Raw genomic sequence first — 20,290 nt, forward strand, 5'->3', positions numbered from 1 at the left:
AGAGTTGGAAATAAAATGAAGGCTAAAAATATCAATAAAACTGAGTAGATACATCAAAAATAAATAGTTAAAATTAATGAAATAAGAAAACAACATTTAAACCAGTATAAAAGTTAAAAGTAAAGTAATAAATAGTTTTTTAGTTTGTGTTTAAAGTCTGAATCTCTCTATCAGCTCCTCTCAGATTACTCAGACTTCAAAGTGAGGTGTTCCTGACCTTAGAGCTCATACAGCCGGTCCTCAGACTGGGTTCACCTGCAAGTCATGCCAGTCTTCACATTCTCCATACAAACAAGGTTCAAAGCACGTGCACGGCCAATGCGGAGCTGCCATTGGCCGGACTCGTTGCTAAGCCCGCCCCTCTGCTCTACGTCACCGCGGCAGTGTGCAGCGCTCTGCGGGCTGCAGGAGAACCGCACTGCACACGCACCAGCCGGGACCGGGTGTCGGCAGTCTCGGTGTAGACCTGGTGTAGACCTCATCCATCATCGCCATGGAAATGACCACAGCCTTCTCTCGGAACCAAGCCATACACTCGTGTCACCGGGGACCGGTCCTTTTAGAGACCCGGACTACAAAACCCTGCAGTTGAGGGAGTCGCTGCAGCAGAGCGGCTCAGTCCCTCTCCTTCTCCTCCTCCTCCTCCTCCTCTTCCTCTTCCTCCTCCTCCTGAATGAGGGGATGACGGGATCATGATGGGAAGCAGCTAGAGATGGAAAGTGTTTCTCCAGCAGACTACTTGTACCAGGGCGTGTGCTCGACCCTCATCCTCCGAGGCTTCAGGACGATGCCTGCCATGTTTGTGTCCGCAGTGGTGAGTCCTGCACACACCTTCACCTCTGCCTGTTTTCATTCTGCATGCTGAGGACACCATTTAAAGGGACAGTGTCTGTTTTTCCTGATCCAGACTCAACTTCAAATCAAGTAGACTATCCAGTATCTGATCCAGCACAGATGACTTGACTATCCAGGCAGGGTGTCTGTTTGTGTGTCAGTATGACGTTTGCATGTTTTCACAGTCATTCAGCACACACACACACGCACACACACACACACACACACACACTCATGGGGGGTGAACAAAGACAGGACACACAGCAGGGTGTTAGGGAGGCTACTGGTTTCAATCCGTGTCGGAAAATGTCAGTCAACTGAGTCATCACTGGTGACTGTCAGGAGTATGTGTATGTGTGTGTGTGTGTGTGTGTGTATGTGTGTGTGTGTGCTTGTTGTTTGTTTGGATCACCCTCTGCTACACTGTCTCAATATAATGTGCACATATTACCTTCATTCCCTGTTCTTCTGCACATACTTTATTATTGTTGTTGTTATTTTGATTCATATTTATAACTTCTTTTAATACTTATTTCTAATAGTATTCTGATATTCTTACTTACTGTGTATAAGAGCAGCTGTAATGACTGAATCCACCTCCCCCACCTTTCTGGTTCTGGTAGTTACAGCTCAGTGTAACACAGCCGTGTGTTGTATCATTCAGTACTTTGATGGGGCTTTGTTCTGTGGCAAGTGATTATGTTGGAAAAGGACCCAAACTATCAATATCTCAGTTAATACACTGTGTGATGAGTTAAAGGTAATACACTATACAAGTTTATTTATCCTCATGTCTGATGAAGTTGTGATTTAAAAGGTAACCTCTTTGGAGCATAGTTTGTGCTTGAAATGTTACTGTTTTTGGATAACTCAATGTACTTGCAAACAAAGGCCAAATTCCACCAGATCCGTGTCCGGTCTGTCTCTGACCCGTCAGAGCACCAGATCTGATAGGTCTCTATTCTAGTCAATGTGTTAACTTCCACTGGATCCACTCCGTTGCGTTCCGTCTGCGTCTCTGATCCAGCAGGTCGGAGTCCTCCGGATCAGATAAAGAAGACTTCTATTTTTGCCGGATGCCAGAGCACGACCATAGACTGTATATAATATGGAAGTAGTATCCGTGACATCACCCATCTGTTCCTGAGAGCTGTTTAGAAGCCAATTGACGGCGGCAGCCATATTGGAAATGCGGAACTCAACCAGGCAGAGTGTGACGTAAAGGGGTGGAGTTTGAGCCTTCTAGCCAGCAGCTATGTGTTCCCGTCCGGGAGTCAAATCAGTCATGTCCTTATTTGGGCAAAAACTTGTAATCTTAATATCTATGTGGTTTCCAGTGTTTCTGCAGCCAGCCTCTAGTGGATTCTTGCTGAATTGCAGTTTATAACACTTCCGCATGGGCTTCATAGTTTGAGACCAGAGGTTGCTGCTTGAGCACGCCGCATCAATCTCAACAGAGCAGATGGAGCGGGACAGGAAGTCAGGTTTCACCAAAACAAAATGAAAACATCCGGTTAATTTTCAGAATAAAACACTCTTTGCTTGAAATGTTACTGTTTTTGGATAACTCCATGTACTTGCAAACAAAGGCCAAATTCCACCAGATCCATGTCCGGTCTGTCTCTGATCTGTCACAGCACCAGATCTGATAGGGTTCTATTCTAGTCAATGTGTTAACTTCCACTGGATCCGCTCCGTTGCGTTCCGGCTGCATCTCTGATCCGGCAGGTCAGAGTCCTCTGGATCAGATACACAAGACTTCTATTTTTGCTGGATGCCAGAGCACGACGCATCAATCTCAACAGAGCGGATGGAGCGGGACAGGAAGTCAGGTTTCACCAAAACAAAATGAAAACATCCGGTTAATTTTCAGAATAAAACCCTCTGTGTTATCACCAGATCGTATTTCACTTAACTACAACAACAAACCAAAGTCATGATGAGCGGAGCCAGGCCTGGAGTCAACAGGTCAGAGGTTTTCAGAGGACCAGAAAGACAACATGGATGAGGAGAGGAGGAGGAGAATCCTTGATTCAGTAATTACAGCGGGTAAACCTCGGTCACATGACTCCAGCTGTCTGGAGGTCCTGCTCCGTGCTGAGTTCCAAAAACAAACCCGTGGGTGTTCACGGACGAGCACAGAGCTGGACTGCAGCGGATCGGAGACCGATCTGGTGGAAGTCCCGTGTTAGGCTATAACAGAGAATAGTTTCAGAAAGATATTCAAAGATAACAAAAGATCACAAATATATGAACTGATTATTACAACCATGAGACGACTGAATCAAACATCACGGTTGGTCATATTTCTTCTTACTTGTAATGACCAGTCTGCTAATGTTGGTTTATTTAGCTGGCTATATCCAGCTGATAAAATCCTCTGGGGAAAAGCGTGTGTTCTAGTTGATCTCTGTTGGGGAGTGAGGTCAGACTCAAACAGATTCTTGGTAGGAAAGAAAAGTCACAAGAAAATCTTAAACAGGTCGATGAAAGGTGATGGTTGTATGCAAGAAAAATCTGAATTCAGTCGGATGCTTCCAGAAGTGCAAATGTATTTATTTTTAAGGAGAAGTAAAGTAAGCATTTAATCTAAGAGAACAGCTAAGACTCAGCAGGATAAAGTGTCTGGGTACATTGTAAGTTGAACATTTGACTGCGAACAATCAGTGAAAAGTACGTTTTGAAATAGTTAATGCAAAATGTGAAACTGTGAACAGTTGATGCCACAAGAGGAAAGTGAAACGATTACTAAGGGCCTGTAAGACAGTTTAGTCAGAGGGGTTATGGTGGAGAAGGAGGCAGACTCAGAACCCTTAGATGAAGGATCCATCAGTGAAGATTTATTTACATTAGGGGTGTAACGAATCTTTTTAACAACGATTCGATTTGATTCGTATCATGATTCGTGGTTGCCGATATGATTAAAGGACGATATTGGTTCATTTAGAACGATACGATCTGAAACTATTCAGTGACTTGAAATCGATTCAGTAACTTTTCAGCCAAAAATTCAACCAGTGTGACTGTGAGATAAATCCCTTGATACTGGACAGTCCTAGATTCCTGTTGTTTCTTGTAAGGGAATCAGGTCTAAATTAATTATAGATATAAACGTTGTGTGAAATCCCATGGCGTCTTAGTAGGTGGTTGGATAGATTTGTGGTGTTGCCGTGGTAACTTTACTTGACCTTTACATATCCTACAAACAGAGAGCGACTTATTTAGAACATCTCCGTCTTTGTAAAAGCCAAAGTGTTTCCACACACTGGACCACAATGGTGGCTTGATCATTTCCTGCTCGCCGGCTTCTCCTCTGTCGTCCACCCATAGACTGTAAAAAATATGGACGTAGGATCCGTGACGTCACCCATCTGTTTCTGAAGAACTGTTTTGAGACCAATCGGCTGCGGCAGCCATATTGCTTCTGTCGAGCCAGTGTGACGTAAAGAGGCGGGCTTTGAGCCTCCTAGCCAACAGCTGCAGTGTTCCTGCAGGCAGCTGTGCCTCTCATTGGAAGACTAGTAATCTCAATATCTTCTAAATTACAGAATTAGAAAAAAATTCACCCCCCTCACAGTGAGAGGACATCGAGAAATGAGCTATTCAGACTACACTCATCTTTTGAACCAGGCTGTAAACATGTTTATTAATGCTGCAAAGATCGTCTTTTTCCCATTCATGTGTATGTGACTTCCGGTACTTCCGGAGCCAGCCTCAAGAGGATCCTCGATGAACTGCAGCTTTTAACACTTCCGCATTGGACTCATATTTTTAGACCGGAGGTTGCCGCTTGCGTCCACCATGCTATGTTTTGTTGTCTGCTGGCGCGTGGCGATGATGTCACAACATACAGCCTGAATTGAGTAACGTTTAACGTCTTTATCATTAAAAGTGTAAAAAAAAACACATCCATATAAAGTCTGCCGTGCTTAAATCCAATGTGTTATTTCTTGGTATGGATACAATCCATTTATTACCTTTTAAAACGATGTTAGATCCATATACACTATAATACCAAAAGTATTCGCTCACCCATCCAAATGATCAGAATCAGGTGTCCTAATCACTTGGCCTGGCCACAGGTGTATAAAGTCAAGCACCTAGGCATGCAGACTGTTTTTACAAACACTTGTGAAAGAATGGGTCGCTCTCAGGAGCTCAGTGAATTCCAGCGTGGAACTGTCATAGGATACCACCTGTGCAACAAATCCAGTCATGAAATTTCCTTGCTCCTAAATATTCCACAGTCAACTGTCAGCTTTATTATAAGAAAATGGAAGAGTTTGGGAACAACAGCAACTCAGCCTCGAAGTGGTAGGCCATGTAAACTGACGGAGAGGGGTCAGCGGATGCTGAGGCGCATAGTGCAAAGAGGTCGCCGACTTTCTGCACAGAGCTCGAAACTTCATGTGGCCTTCAGATTAGCCCAAGTACAGTACGCAGAGAGCTTCATGGAATGGGTTTCCATGGCCGAGCAGCTGCATCCAAGCCATACATCACCAAGCGCAATGCAAAGCATCGGATGCAGTGGTGTAAAGCACGCTGCCACTGGACCATAGAGCAGTGGAGACGCGTTCTCTGGAGTGATGAATCACGCTTTTCCATCTGGCAATCTGATGGACGAGTCTGGGTTTGGAGGTTGCCAGGAGAACGGTACATTTCGGACTGCATTGTGCCAAGTGTGAAATTTGGTGGAGGAGGAATTATGGTGTGGGGTTGTTTTTCAGGAGCTGGGCTTGGCCCGAATACTCGCCTATAACACTTTTGTTAATATAGTGTATGTCAATCAATCAATCAATCAATCAATCTTTATTTGTATAGCGCCAAATCACAACAAACGTTATCTCAAGACGCTTTTACAAACAGAGCAGGTCTAGACCACTCTATGTCAAATTATGAACAGAGACCCAACTTCAAGACAGGTTAAGACTCAGTCTGACCCCACCTTAATCCACCATGAGCATTGCACCTCACAGTATTTAGCTAGTTATAGCGGTGAGGACAAACTTCCTTTTAACAGGCAGAAACCTCGAGCAGAACCAGACTCATGTTAGACAGACATCATGGCTCGACTGAGTTGGGTCTGGAAAGACAGATAGAGGGGAGTAAGAGAGAGAAGTGATAGTGATGAGACGAGTCGTAGAAGCTGTTGCCACTGGAGTCCAGCACGTCCGTATCAGCTGGAGTCCAGATCGTCCACAGCAGGAGGACGTCTACGGCAGCTCAGAGGAATCTACGAGACAAGGGAGCTCAGGGACTCCAGAAAGGTCTATGGTTAGTAACTTTAATGGGACAGGCAGAGTTAAAGTAAGTGATGAGGGGGTTGGGGGGAAGGGGGTGAGCTAGGATCCCAATGTGTCAATGTGCCAGTTCCCCCGGCAGTCTAGGCCTATAGCAGCATGACAAAAGCTGGTCCAAGCCTGATCCAGCTCTAACTATAAGCTTTATCAAAAAGGAAAGTTTGAAGCCTACTCTTAAAAGTAGAGAGGGTGTCTGCCTCCCGGACCCTGACTGGTAGATGATTCCAAAGGAGAGGGGCCTGATAACTGAAGGTTCTACCTCCCACACTACTTTTAGAGATTTTGTCGTCTGGAAGGTCAACTTGCCGAGCACAGATCGATGTAGTCGGATCATGGGAATATAAATGGATACATCAATGTAGAAGATGAATCGTTACAGCCCTAGTTTACAAGTGTTAAACAAGAAGTTGTGAACAAAAAGAACACATGATAACGATGAGTTACTGTTGGTCTGCTTTGATGTGTTTTTTGAACGGTATCTTTTGTGCACCTGTACCTGTGTCTGCACCTCTGGGGTTTCTGTAGCTCCTCCTGTCGGTCCCTCACAGTGCTGTTTTGTAATGCTGAGGGAGCAAAGGTGCAGACACCAGAGACCTTTGTGTTTATTGTCTTCTGCAGAGTCAATAAATGCTGGAAAACCAGTCCATGTGTCAGCTCCTGCTGTATCCCAAAACACACATAATGAAGAGTAGAAAAATAGAAAGTTAAAGATGTTTGCTTGTTTGAAATATGTAAAAGTTATGACATAAACCCTGGGGAAACTATGCAGTATCAGTCAGGTATCCTACACCTTGTTCTCATAGTTTATAGTCTTAATCTCTATAAAATGTCCCCACCAAGGGGCCCACGCTGTACTCTGTGTTATATTATACTTTCATGAATCAACTTGATTCCCTTTCTTGTTTCTCAGCCCACACGTATCACTGTGGGGAAGCTCCAGAAACACTTCCAAAGTGCAACAAAGGAAGTCACTACCCTGATTTAACCCTTTGTTGTTTTGCTCTCACTGCACACACGTTTAGAGACACAAATAAACGTACACTTCAAAGTAAACTTACCCTCGAGCTGGGAACATATTGTGAGTTTCCTGGATTGTGTTGGGTGAGGACTTCAGGGTGACTGACTCCAAACAGAGTCTCTTTTTCAGCGCTGAAGTGAGCCGATGTTACAGAGGGGAATGTTGAGGACACAGCAACAGGTGCTGCTCGGCCTGCTGTCCGCGCTAACAGTCTTACAATTGTGTGAGTGTGTGTGTGTGTGTGTGTGTGTGTGTGTGTGTGTGTGTGTGTGTGTGTGTGTGTGTGTGTGAGTGGAGGCGAGGAGAACTTTCACCAAGTAGTCCACGTGTTTGTTTTTGTGCTACTGTGTGCCTGTTTGTGTGTGTCTGCTTTAATTGGACACAGTAATTACAACTTTGTGTCTTTTGCCACACACACACACACACACACACACACACACACACACACACACACACACACACACACACACACACACACACACACACACACACACACACACAGTTGAAACAGTAGCCTGATTGTTTCCTGTCTTGAACACTGTGTACAGTTAATTAAGCCTTTTCTAGTTTTCATCTTTTGTAAATAAAATCCCTCAGTTCTTTTTCAAAGTGGGGTCCTGACTCCTGACCTACCAGGGGGACTAACAGGGGCGCCTACAAATACATTAATCTGAGTAGATAAATTTGATTTATTTATTTGATTTATTTAGAAGGGGACCATGTACAATATGAACACACATGTTAGCATCTGATGCATTGTACACGAGTTAGCTTAGAGCTAATTTACTTCTCTAGTCACTTGGCACAATTAAAAACATCACATTGTTTTAATACACACACACACATACCCTTACACAAACACACAAAACTCACACACACACCTAAACACTAGGGATGTTCCAATCAGCTTTTTTGGCCCCCGATCCTGAACGGATTTTAAAAATATTGAATATTTGCCCATAAAGAGTCCCGATCCGATACTTGTGTTTGCCTAGATAATAGTTGCACAAGAGGTAGAGAGTTGAGCTGCATGCTGTTTTTATTCCTTTAAAGGTGACATATCACGCTTTTTTCATCAATATATATTGGTCTAAGAGGTCCCCAAAACATGTCTTTAAAGTTTATGCTCAAAAAAACACTTTGAAATCAGATTTTGACATGCCTGAAGAACCCTCTTCTTCAGCCCTGCTCAGAATGGTCTGTTTTCTCTTTTAACCACGCCCCCTCAGGAAGTGGATGTGCCTCGGCTCTCCAGCACGTTGATCTAATGTTTACATGTTGGCTGGATATACACGGCTGCTCACAGACCCGCGTTACTTCAACCCTCTGAATCTGATCCAGAATCTGATCCTGACGGAGAGGCGCCTGCAGCAGGACCTTTCTGAACCATTGGTCACAGATTTAGTGTTTCTTGTTGTTTTATTTATCAGTATGTAGACGTGTGTCTTGGTACACAGCTATGAACATGTAGCTATGTGGCTATGCTAACTAGCGCTAGCACTTATCCATGATAAATAAAAATCATCCACTATATCTTCAAATCTGCAGACGTGGGGAGTAAAACCGACCTCTGTGTTTATTAAGACAGCCTACAACTAGCATGCCTCCCTCCTAAGCTCCTTGTTAGCACACGTGTGCAGGGAATGAAAAACAGAGGAGGAGTTGAGTTGTATTTTATACAGTCTATGGGCTGAACAAGCTCCGAGCTCTGACTTCCTGTTACAGACCGGATGGCGTTGTGACGTATGAAAAACACTGAAAACTGAAACGGCTCGTTTCACACACATTTACAGAAAGGTGGAGAAATCAGAACAGGGGCAGAATGGATTCTTTTCATTCTCGGGGGGTTTGTAGACATGCCAGGGAAACATATTTCAGGTAGAGAACCATTAAAAAGTCCATTTTGCATGATATGTCACCTTTAAACAAAAATAAGTCATTAAAAAAATAACTAAAATATGTCATGTTTATTCCATTCAACTTAAGCCAGCAAGCATTCTTGTAAACTTATAATCTGTTTTACAAGCTCTGCTGTATGAGACCCACTAAACTGGTGTGCTTCATTACAGCATGCTTAAATCAGAGGCTGCTCTGAACGCAACTCTCACGAGACGTGTGCGTGATTCTCAACGGCAGCATCCAGCTGCGATACGAAGAACGTAAATATTGGGAGCGACAGAGAGATCAAAAACACGCCCGGTTACATGCCAGGAGCTAATGGAGAACGGCAGCTGTCGCTAGTTTAGGGGCAACACGCTGGTATAGAGAACGGTATTTGCTGCTACTTTAGGATAAAACGTATAATGTTCCATTGCTCTGTATAATGTAAATCATTGTTTGATTACTTCATCAATGTCCCATTTATTGTTTTCTCATTATGTATACAGGGTTAAGCAAAATCTGAACACTCAATTACACTTCAGCTAGAGCTGGGCGATATCGAAAATTACGTTATCCCGATAAAGTATTTCATATCAGTCGATATCTAGAATTATCACGATAAATATTAAATCATTATTTCATTTAAATGTAAAGTCAGATTTTTGCTCCTGAGTGAAAGTTGAAGACAGTTTGTTAGTTTGTATCTGGATTTAGTTTTCTGATGAACTTCTTGAATCCATCATTTCTGACGGTGCTAACAGGAAGCAGGTCTTTAATGGAAGATGAGATTTTTGTGAAGTTTTAGTTTGTAGATTCTTATTTTTCTCAGGTTGAGGTTATTTCCATATTTTGATTTAAATTAACAACAAAGATATATCAAACTGTATTCTGTGTATCACTTTACAGAGTATTGTTTTGAGTTGTGCTCTCCCCTTTAAGATTACTAAGAGTTACAGGCAGAGTGATGTTGTTTCCCACAGTGCAGTGAATGCATCACGGTTATTCAGTGTTCAGTTGTCGTACGGTCACAGTGGACATTAAACGTGTTCACTTCAGAAGTTGTCTCTGTGCTCTTCCTTTACCCACATCCTGAAAGTAGATTTAATGAAGTGGATGAAGTTAATAGTTCACACAGAGTCGACTCAGTGTCAGACTAACGACTCTGCTTTGAGCTGCTAGGTTTTGAGTTCTCTTCAGTGCCGCTGTCGCTCGTCTCAGCTGTGTTTACATTCAGCTCCAAACGTCTTTAAGCCCCGCCTACCTCTCACCCTGCGACATGATTGGCTGTTCAACGCAGTCTTCATCTTCTGTCTAATGTTGGGTGACAACAAGTGTTAAGGCTCATTAGCACCCCCTTCATTTTCAGTGGCTGGGGGATGTAATTACAGGTTTATTTCGTTTATTTTCGTCATATTTATATAGAGAAAAATTATATCACAACAATTATCGTTATTGAATTATCGCCCAGCCCTAACTTCAGCCTCAAATTGTGTTCAGTGGCAGCGGACGTAAGTGATCGGATGAGATGATCGGCTCAAATGCTGATCACCCATCAATTAAAAAGCGCCCAGATCTGCTCGGATCTGATAGTTGAGATCAGGATCGGGACATCCCTACTAAACACACACACACACAAACACACAGAACACACAAATTAGAAAACAATCTAAAATCCTCAAAGCTCAAACGATGATGTTTCTCCAGGATCCTACAGTGATGATATTTCATGGATGTTCGGTCCAGTATTGTTAGGGTCTGTTTATACAGAGAGTGAAGTGGTTTAATGACCGTCTTCTCAGCCTGACCCCAGCATGTGATACAGTATCACTTATGGGAAAGGATCATAGCATGCATAAAAGTCTAGGCTGCATTAGGGACAGTTTCTTCTGTGTCTAAAGTTTACCAGCGTTGATGGGCTGTAGGTTGGTTTTGGTTTCATGTTAAGGCTAAGGCATGACTGGTGAAGACATGCCTTTTCATGGCAGTGGATAACTTCTTTGCTGCTGGTATTTCAGCAGTCTTTGGTGTGTGCAGGAAAAACAGGGCTTGTGTAATGCTGAGGAGAGAGCACTCCGACATTATTGCTACCAGGCTCATGTTGGCAGCTTTCTGAGCCGTGGTGTACTCAGAGGGGGGGGGGGGGGGGCAGGGGAGAGTGGACGTGCCCTGTTGTAGTTAAAACATTATGAAATGCCCTCTCTGGTGCCCTTCAAGTTGAAACACATATATATGTTGTAGTAGCTGCTCTTTCAGTGGATCAATAGTAAAACAAAAAGTATGAAAGAATAAATGACTGAATCTTAAGATGAGTACAAGTTACTAAAGTAAGCACATATATTGAGATTTTGCTGTTCAATGTGTGATGTACAGGAGTTTAAGAGTTTTACACGGGAATTCCACCTGATCCGTGTCCAGCCTGTTTCTGATCTACTGAGGTCCAGCTCCGGAGCAGGACCTCCAGACAGCTGGAGTCATGTGACCAAGGTTTTCCTCCTCCTCTCCTCATCCATGTTGTCTTTCTGGTCCTCTGAAAACCTCTGACCTGTTGACTCCAGGCCTGGCTCCGCTCATCATGACTTTGGTTTGTTGTTGTAGTTAAGTGAAATACGATCTGGTGATAACACAGAGTGTTTTATTCTGAAAATTAACCGGATGTTTTCATTTTGTTTTGGTGAAACCTGACTTCCTGTCCCGCTCCATCTGCTCTGTTGAGATTGATGTGTCGTGCTCCGGCATCCGGCAGAAATAGAAGTCTTGTGTATCTGATCCGGAGGGCTCCGACCTGCCGGATCAGAGACGCAGCCGGGACGCAACGGAGCGGATCCAGTGGAAGTTAACACATTGACTAGAATAGAAACCTATCAGATCCGGTGCCGTGACAGATCGGAGACAGACCTACCAGCGATCTGTTAGAATTTGGCTGTTAAAGGTGTGGGGGTTCATGGTGAGGCAAAGTCTGTGAATCCCTGGAATGACTATCTGTTGAGTCATCTCAGAATCCTTGTCCCACTTTGTGTACTTCCTGTAAGGTGGTGGCATTTGTTGCTCAGCATGAATCATCTGCCACAGAATATGTTAGAGGTTCTGATGTGGTCTCTCACTGTGATAGAGCATTTTGTCTCTCTCTATTTTTTGTATGTAATAATAATACTTCAATAATAATTTATTTATATAGCACTTTTCAATACAAGTAACAAAGTGCTTTACAGTGGGCAATAACCGGACCGCAGCAGGTCAAAGACAGACTGGACACGGATCTGGCGGAAGTCCCGTGTAACCCTAACTCTCACCTCAGAAGTCATCAGGCAACAAATTTTGCCAACAAAAGGCAGAAAAGTGATAAAACATTTGAACATAAATTATGTCTATATATATATTTGTAGAGGATGTATTTCTGATGGCTTCTTCAGGCCGAGACCTCCAGCAGGCATTAGTGCAGTTTGCAGCCGAGTGCAAAACGTCCACGATGAGAGTCAGAACCTCCAAGTCTGAGGTTATGGTTCTCTGCTGGAAAACAGTAGATTGCTTCTCTGGACGGGGAGCGAGTCTTTGCTCTGAGTGAAGGAGTTCAAGTAACTCAGGGTGAAATGGATCTTGGGATTGACAGGAGGATTGGTGCTGAGGCAGCAGAGAGGCATGAGTGTCCTCCAGAGGGTTTCTGGGCTTGGCCTCAGACATCTGGAGGAGCTCAGACATCTGGAGGGAGCACAGCCGTCGCTCCTTCACATCCAAGGGAGACAGTTGAGGTGGTTCAGGCCTTTGATAAGGACGCCTCCCTTTAGAGGTGTCCCAGGCATGTCTGACTAAGAGGAGACCCAGGGTGGAACCAGAGCTCGCTGGAGGGATTATATTTATCCCTGGGACACAGCCTGGGAACGCCTCAGGATTACCCAGGAGGAGCTGGAAAACGTTGCTTGTTAGAGGGATGTCTGGGTCAACCTGCTTAGACTGCAGCCTCTGAGACCTGACCCCGGATAAGAGGAAGAAAATGGATGCATGGTTAATGTTACCATTAATGATAACGTCTGAGGTGATAGCTGTATCTCCTTCTCATAGTTATTGAGAGTTTTCAGTTTGAATTCATCAAAGTCCGTCAGTAAACCAGCTAGCTAGCTAATAAGCATTTGCTAATGCATGCTAAGCTTTTCTGGTTTGCCGCAACCATTTTCTTCAGTTCTCTGGAGCGAATGTCTAATCTATCCATCTCTGGTGTCCTGGCCAGACTGAGAAACTGCAATCTGGTGTCCCTCTTGGTCTCAATGATGGTGACACATTACAGTGATACCTGTCTGTAAAGGTGACTTTAAAGGTGACATAATACGCTCTTTTTCATCAAAATATATTGGTCAAAGAGGTCCCTAAAACATGCCTTTAAAGTTTATTGCTCAAAAAAAACACTTTGAAATCAGATTTTGGTCTGCCTGTAAAACCCTCCTTTTTAGCCCTGCTCAGAACACTCTGTTTTCTGTGTCTGTGCCTTTAAATGAGAATGAGCTCTCTGACCACACCCCTTCAGGGAGTGGATGTCCCCTCGGCTCTCCAGCACGTTGATCTAATGTTTACATGTTGGCTGAATATACACGGCTGCTCACAGACCCGCATTACTTCAACCCTCTGAATCTGATCCAGAATCTGATCCTGACGGAGAGGCGCCTGCAGCAGGACCTTTCTGAACCATTGGTCACAGATTTAGTGTTTCTTGTTGTTTTATTTGTCAGTATGTCGACGTGTGTCTTGGTATGTGGCTATGCTAACTAGCGCTAGCACTTATCCATGATAAATAAAAATCATCCACTAGATCTTCAAATCTGCAGACGTGGGGAGTAAAACCGACCTTTGTGTTTATTAAGACAGCCTACAACTAGCATGCCTCCCTCCTAAGCTCCTTGTTAGCACACATGTGTGCAGGTAATAATAAACGGAGGAGGGGTTGAGTTGTATTTTATACAGTCTATGGGCTGAAAAACACTGAAAACTGAAACGGCTGGTTTCACACACATTTACAGAAAGGTGGAGAAATCAGAACAGGGGCAGAATGGATTCTTTTCATTCTCGGGGGGTTTGTAGACATGCCAGGGAAACATATTTCAGGTAGAAAAACATTAAAAAGTTGATTTTGCATGATATGTCACCTTTAAAATCCTTTTGAACTCAAAAAGCCGTGGCAGAGATCGTCCGGTGTTTTGGTTTAAACAGCGACCCTGTTAACTGGAGTCTCTCAGCCGGATGCATCCCTCATAAACGTCTTAAGACGATCATTAAATATCTGATGAGGATATTTCGAAATCTTAATAAAAACTAAACTAGTTTGCATTCCCAGGAACTCCCTCTGTGTTTCAACAGCTGTGTAAACTCCACAAACACTGACACGTTCAGCTGAAGGTCTCCAGTTTACAGGGTCACTTTTAAAACCGTAACACCGGGAGGAGAGACGCATTCACGGTGGGCTGAGAGAAGACTACTGTTACAAAAAAAATAGAACAAATAAAAACTAATGAAAGAAAGAGAAATCAAGTGAATCACAGATGTGTGTGATGTTATTGTGGACGGTGGGCGGAATAAAAACACTGAGGTTAATCTACCAATCAGAAACGTTCAGCATTGCAGGCCCCGCCCCAGAAAGTCCCAGGACCTTTGAAAAGTATTACCCCCCTAGCAGGGGCTTTTTTGGGGGAGAGAGAGATCTACCCCTGAACTAAATTTAGACCTTGGGTCCACAGGTCTAAACGCACGTAGTTCCGGGGTAAAGTTCCTCTGGTCAAAAAACACCTTAACTGCAGTGAAGTTGAATTCACCGCGACATGCTGAAACAACGGCCTGCAGGAAGTTTCCCTCGAAATGTTTTCTTGTCATGATTGAAAATGACTGCTCCTGATTGGTCGATGGTCTGGTGCATGATAAACAATATCAGAAACATTTCCTTTGCTTTGGAGCGTCAGGATCAAAACTAAATAGGAGACATTAGACTGTTCAAGGCTCAGAGGAAGTGACATCAGAGTAGAATGAAATCATACATTTCTCCTTTGAATGCATTGATTTTGGCAGGTCCATGCACAACAGTGTTTTGCACATAATACTAGATGAACTGTTAAAATGAAAAAGCTGTGAAAACTCAAATTCAAGGAAACTGTCCGCACATGATTTTTGAGTTTCGAGGCTAACTAGAAATCTTACATTTAGCCAACTGATGAGTTTTTGTTGAGATAACTTATCATTCATATGTAGTGTAACTTAAAGGTGACATATCATGCAAAATGGACTTTTTAATGGTTCTCTACCTGAAATATGTTTCCCTGGCATGTCTACAAACCCCCCAAGAAGTAAAAGAATCCATTCTGCCCCTGTTCTGATTTCTCCACCTTTCTGTAAATGTGTGTGAAACCAGCCGTTTCAGACTTCAGTGTTTTTCATACGTAACAACAATATCCGGTCTGTCACGGAGTCAGAGCTTGGAGCTTGTTCAGCCCATAGACTGTATAAAATAATACTGAATCCCTCCTCTGTTTTTCATTCCCTGCACACATGTGTGCTAACAAGGAGCTTAGGAGGGAGGCATGCTAGTTGTAGGCTGTCTTAATAAACACAAAGGTCGGTTTTACTCCCCACGTCTGCAGATTTGAAGATCTAGTGGATGATTTTTATTTATCATGGATAAGTGCTAGCGCTAGTTAGCATAGCCACATAGCTACATGTTCATAGCTGTAGCTGTAGCTGTAGCTGTAGCTGTGTACCAAGACACACGTCGACATACTGACAAATAAAACAACAGGAAACACTAAATCTGTGACCAATCCTTCAGAAAGGTCCTGCTGCCTTTCTGGCAGAGGTCGGTTTTACTCCCCACGTCTGCAGATTTGAAGATCTAGTGGAGGATTTTTATTTTTCATGGAAAAGTGCTAGCGCTAGTTAGCATAGCCACATAGCTACATGTTCGTCGCTGTGTACCAAGACACACGTCTACATACTGACAAATAAAACAACAAGAAACACTAAATCTGTGACCAATCCTTCAGAAAGGTCCTGCTGCAGGTGCCTCTCGGTCAGGATCAGATTCTGGATCAGATTCAGGTCAGAGAGAAAACAGAGTGTTCTGAGGAGGGCTGAAGAAGAGGGTTTTTCAGGCAGACCAAAATCTGATTTCAAAGTGTTTTTTTGAGCATAAACTTTAAAGACATGTTTTGGGGACCTCTTAGACCAACCTATATTGATGAAAAAAGCCTGATATGTCACCTTTAAAGTTTTGAGTTCTACATACTAAGCAGTGAAAGTTGTGCCAACTTAATATTTGTTGTTCAGAAACTGTCCCTTTGTTACTGCACGTTACTGCACCATTTTCCCACTCGCAAGGTAGCTAGCTAATGTTCAAGGTGGCTAACTCTTGGTAATGACCATGCCTTATTAAACTAACGAAACCAATTAAAGTGACAGTAACCGTTAATCATCTTACCAACTGTAAAGCTAGAGTTTTAATACAATACTCAAACTAAACACTCACCTTTAGGGCGAGCAAATCCACACAGGACAGGAGAGATGGCGCCACATGTGGGGAATTGAAAGTGTGAATGAAGACCCCTGTAGATTTGAGTTGGAGACCCAGTTCTATGCCTGAAGCAGACTCAAATAATTTAGCCAGGCCTCAAACCTATAATATCAAGTTTTACCAACCTAACTTATGAAATGAGACCAACTTTACGCAACACACTGAATACAGGTAGTTGAGATCACTACTTTGATGTAGTTTGCAACAAAATGGAACATTTTTTGTTTACTTAACCAAAAAATCATTTTCAGGCAGACAATTTTAAGTTTTCATTTTTACAGTGTGGATAAATGTGCAAACCAGGCTGGTTACACTTCAAAGAAAGACACATTTAGATGGGTATTAAGTAGAAAATGATAGAGTTGTGCATGTCAATCAGCAGTTGATGTGAAAGACAGAACTAGACTTTGAACAGAAAAGTTGATTCAGTGGTAACATTAGGTCACAACGCTGAAACTGTAAAAAGAGAAACTGCAGGTTTAAAAATAATGTTCAATCTTGTGATATACTAATATATCTATCTCCAGTCATGACTTCTCCTTTCTTCTCCTCACAGCTCTTATGTACAGTGCTGGTTGACATCTCAGCCCGGGTTTTGACCCCAACCAACCCATCTGTGCAGCCTCTCATCTCCCCCCGTCACTACCAGCACACTGACCCTAGATCAGGCTCCCAGCTGCTCTGTGACAAGTGCCCAGCAGGCACCTTTGTGTCCATGCACTGTTCCCCTGCAGCCGTCAGAGAGTGCAGCCCCTGCCCTGAAGGAACCTTCACACACGGCAAAAATGGGGTTGAGCAGTGCCATCACTGTCGGGCTCAGTGTCCTGCTGGGCTCGTCCAGAGAGAACCCTGCACACCCACACAGGACCGAGTCTGCACGTGTCCCCCTGACAGCTTCCTATCTGGGGACGGTGACTCAGAGTGTAAGCCCCACTCCCTGTGTCCACCAGGGACCAGGGTGAAGAAGCGGGGCAGTGAAACGGTGGACGTGCTCTGTAAGCCGTGCACCAAGGGGACTTTCTCGGACGTGGAGTCCAACGCAGCGAAGTGCAGAGCCCACACAGACTGCCAAGCTCGAGGGCTGCCTCTGCTCACACCAGGAACTAAAGACTCTGACAGCGTCTGTGGAACAACGTCTGCAGCTCCGCTCTCCTCCTCATCCACGTCACTGCGGACAACCACCTCACTAGTGCCTGCACAGGAGCCTCTGATGTCCTCATCTTTAGCTTCATCATCACTCGCTGGACTTACACACAGAGGTGAGAGATGAAGTAGTGTGACCCATTCTTTTAATTACTGTCAACATCTGTTTGATGAAACCTTCTTTAATATGATAAACTAGATGACTGATGAGGTTTTGAAACGAGCTTGTTTACAGTAAGCTGTAAGAATGCAAGTGATGCATCTATCTATGCTCCTTCATCATCCTCCTTTTTAGGCCCTCTTACCCCTCTCTGAAAATGAAACATCCCTATTTTCCTTTTCTTTTCTTTTCTGCAAATATTTAGAATATTTCAGACTTTGAAAGTGACAGAATCTTACAACTCCAGGATATCTTTAAAAATCAAAGAGGTGTGGTGTGGTGTGTTAGCTGCAGGTCTTGTGGAGCTCTCTAAAAGGTTGACTTTGTGAACCTGTCTGCTGTGAAGAGGATCAGACAGATTTAGACACATGCAAGTGGTAATCCTACACAGCTGCAGCATGTTTATGAGCCATTATCATCATGCAACTCCAATTCCATCAGCAGCATGGACAGGCCCAGCCCAAACAGAGCAGGGAGGGTGGCATCCACATGATTATAGAGACTATTGATACACTAATATTGATGGATCATTGTAGTTTGTTTCCTTGTCTGAAGAATAGTGTCACTGCTGTGTCCCCTCCCCTGTCAGCAGAGCGTAGAGACGTAGTTTCGTCTAAATAAGGGGTTCACAGAGTGTGGGTTAGGACCCCTTGGGGGGTCCCGAGACACAAATGGGGGGGTTGCGAGATATCATCCAGAATGGTTTTTTTTAAGTTATCTAAATTTGACGGTGACACATTACAGTGATAACTGTCTGTAAAGGTGACTTTAAAGGTGACATATCACGCTCTTTTTCATCAAAATATATTGGTCAAAGAGGTCCCCCAAAACATGCCTTTAAAGTTTATTGCTCAAAAAAACCACTTTGAAATCAGATTTTGGTCTGCCTGTAAAACCCTCCCTTTTAGCCCTGCTCAGAACAGTCTGTTTTCTGTGTCTGTGCCTTTAAATGAGAATGAGCTCTCTGACCACGCCCCTTCAGGAAGTGGATGTACCCTCGGCTCTCCAGCACGTTGATCTAATGTTTACATGTTGGCTGAATATAAACGGCCATTCTGGATGATATCTCGCAACCCCCCCATTTGTGTCTCGGGACCCCCCAAGGGGTCCTGACCCACACTCTGTGAACCCCTTATTTAGACGAAACTACGTCTCTACGCTCTGCTGACAGGGGAGGCGACACAGCAGTGACACTATTCTTCAGACAAGGAAACAAACTACAATGATCCATCAATATTAGTGTATCAATAGTCTCTATAATCATGTGGATGCCACCCTCCCTGCTCTGTTTGGGCTGGGCCTGTCCATGCTGCTGATGGAATTGGAGTTGCATGATGATAATGGCTCATAAACATGCTGCAGCTGTGTAGGATTACCACTTGCATGTGTCTAAATCTGTCTGATCCTCTTCACAGCAGACAGGTTCACAAAGTCAACCTTTTAGAGAGCTCCACAAGACCTGCAGCTAACACACCACACCTCTTTGATTGTTAAGGATATCCTGGAGTCATAAGACTCTGTCACTTTCTTTTTTTTTTTTTTTTTTTTTTTTCTTTTTCTCGTCTGCATATATATTTCTGGTTTGTGTCATGTTTGTCACAAACTGTCAAATATTCATGCAATTTATTCTTGCAGCAAAAGAAAAGAAAGGAACCCTTTTTCTTCTGTGCTTGAAGAATGGTTTTTTTTAAGTTATCTAAATTTAGTACATTTTAACCATTCCAGTAAAAATATTGACAAAAACAGAAGCTAAAACCTTGAAAATGGAAAATGTGATGAGTTTTCTGCCTTTCTTTTTGTCAGATGACTATATGACAGCCATCTGGCAAAGAGATACCTATATAACATTCTTATATATGTAGGTTAGTTTCCTGCAGACCAGCTAAATGAAGCCACATTAAAACACTTTGAGGGACAGTGGGGGTCGCACATCTTCTGCACCTGTATTTTGGGGGTCGCAGGATGAAAAGTTTGGGAACTCCTGGTCTAAATAACAAAACTGTCAGGGTCAGGGTTGACGTGGTCCTCAGTTCTGTGGATATAGAACTGTATTATTCTCTGAATTAGGCAAGGCAAGGCAAGGCAGCTTTATTTATATAGCTCATTTCATACACGAGGGCAATTCAATGTGCTTTACATTAAAACATTAAAAGCATTGGAAACATTCAGACAGTCATAAAAGAACATAATTAAAATGACAAATATGATAAAACAGAAAAGAAAAGGATTATTAGAAATATATTAAAAATGACATTAAAATTTTAATTTAAAGTGAGTTAAAATGAGCTAAGATAGGAAGGCAGTGGTAAATAAAAAAGTCTTAATCTTTGATTTAAAGAGGTGAGAGTTGGAGCAGACCTGCAGCTTTCATTATTATTTTTTTTTATTCAATTTATTTGTAAAGGGACCATGTA

The 20,290-nt window shown here is 43.2% G+C and overlaps 1 protein-coding gene across 1 annotated transcript in view; it reads left to right on the forward strand.

Annotated features, from left to right (window-relative positions):
• The first annotated feature begins 481 nt into the window (after positions 1-481).
• Positions 482-20,290, forward strand: part of tnfrsf21 (tumor necrosis factor receptor superfamily, member 21) — a 64,334-nt gene continuing 44,525 nt past the window's right edge. Inside the window, exons 1-2 of the mRNA XM_034698947.1 lie at positions 482-814; positions 17,130-17,832. Of these exons, the coding sequence (XP_034554838.1) occupies positions 713-814; positions 17,130-17,832 (805 nt within the window). The 5' untranslated portion in view covers positions 482-712. The remainder of the gene's footprint in view (positions 815-17,129; positions 17,833-20,290) is intronic.

This window comes from Notolabrus celidotus, chromosome 13 (assembly GCF_009762535.1).
Source record: "Notolabrus celidotus isolate fNotCel1 chromosome 13, fNotCel1.pri, whole genome shotgun sequence".
Classification (NCBI taxonomy): domain Eukaryota; kingdom Metazoa; phylum Chordata; class Actinopteri; order Labriformes; family Labridae; genus Notolabrus; species Notolabrus celidotus.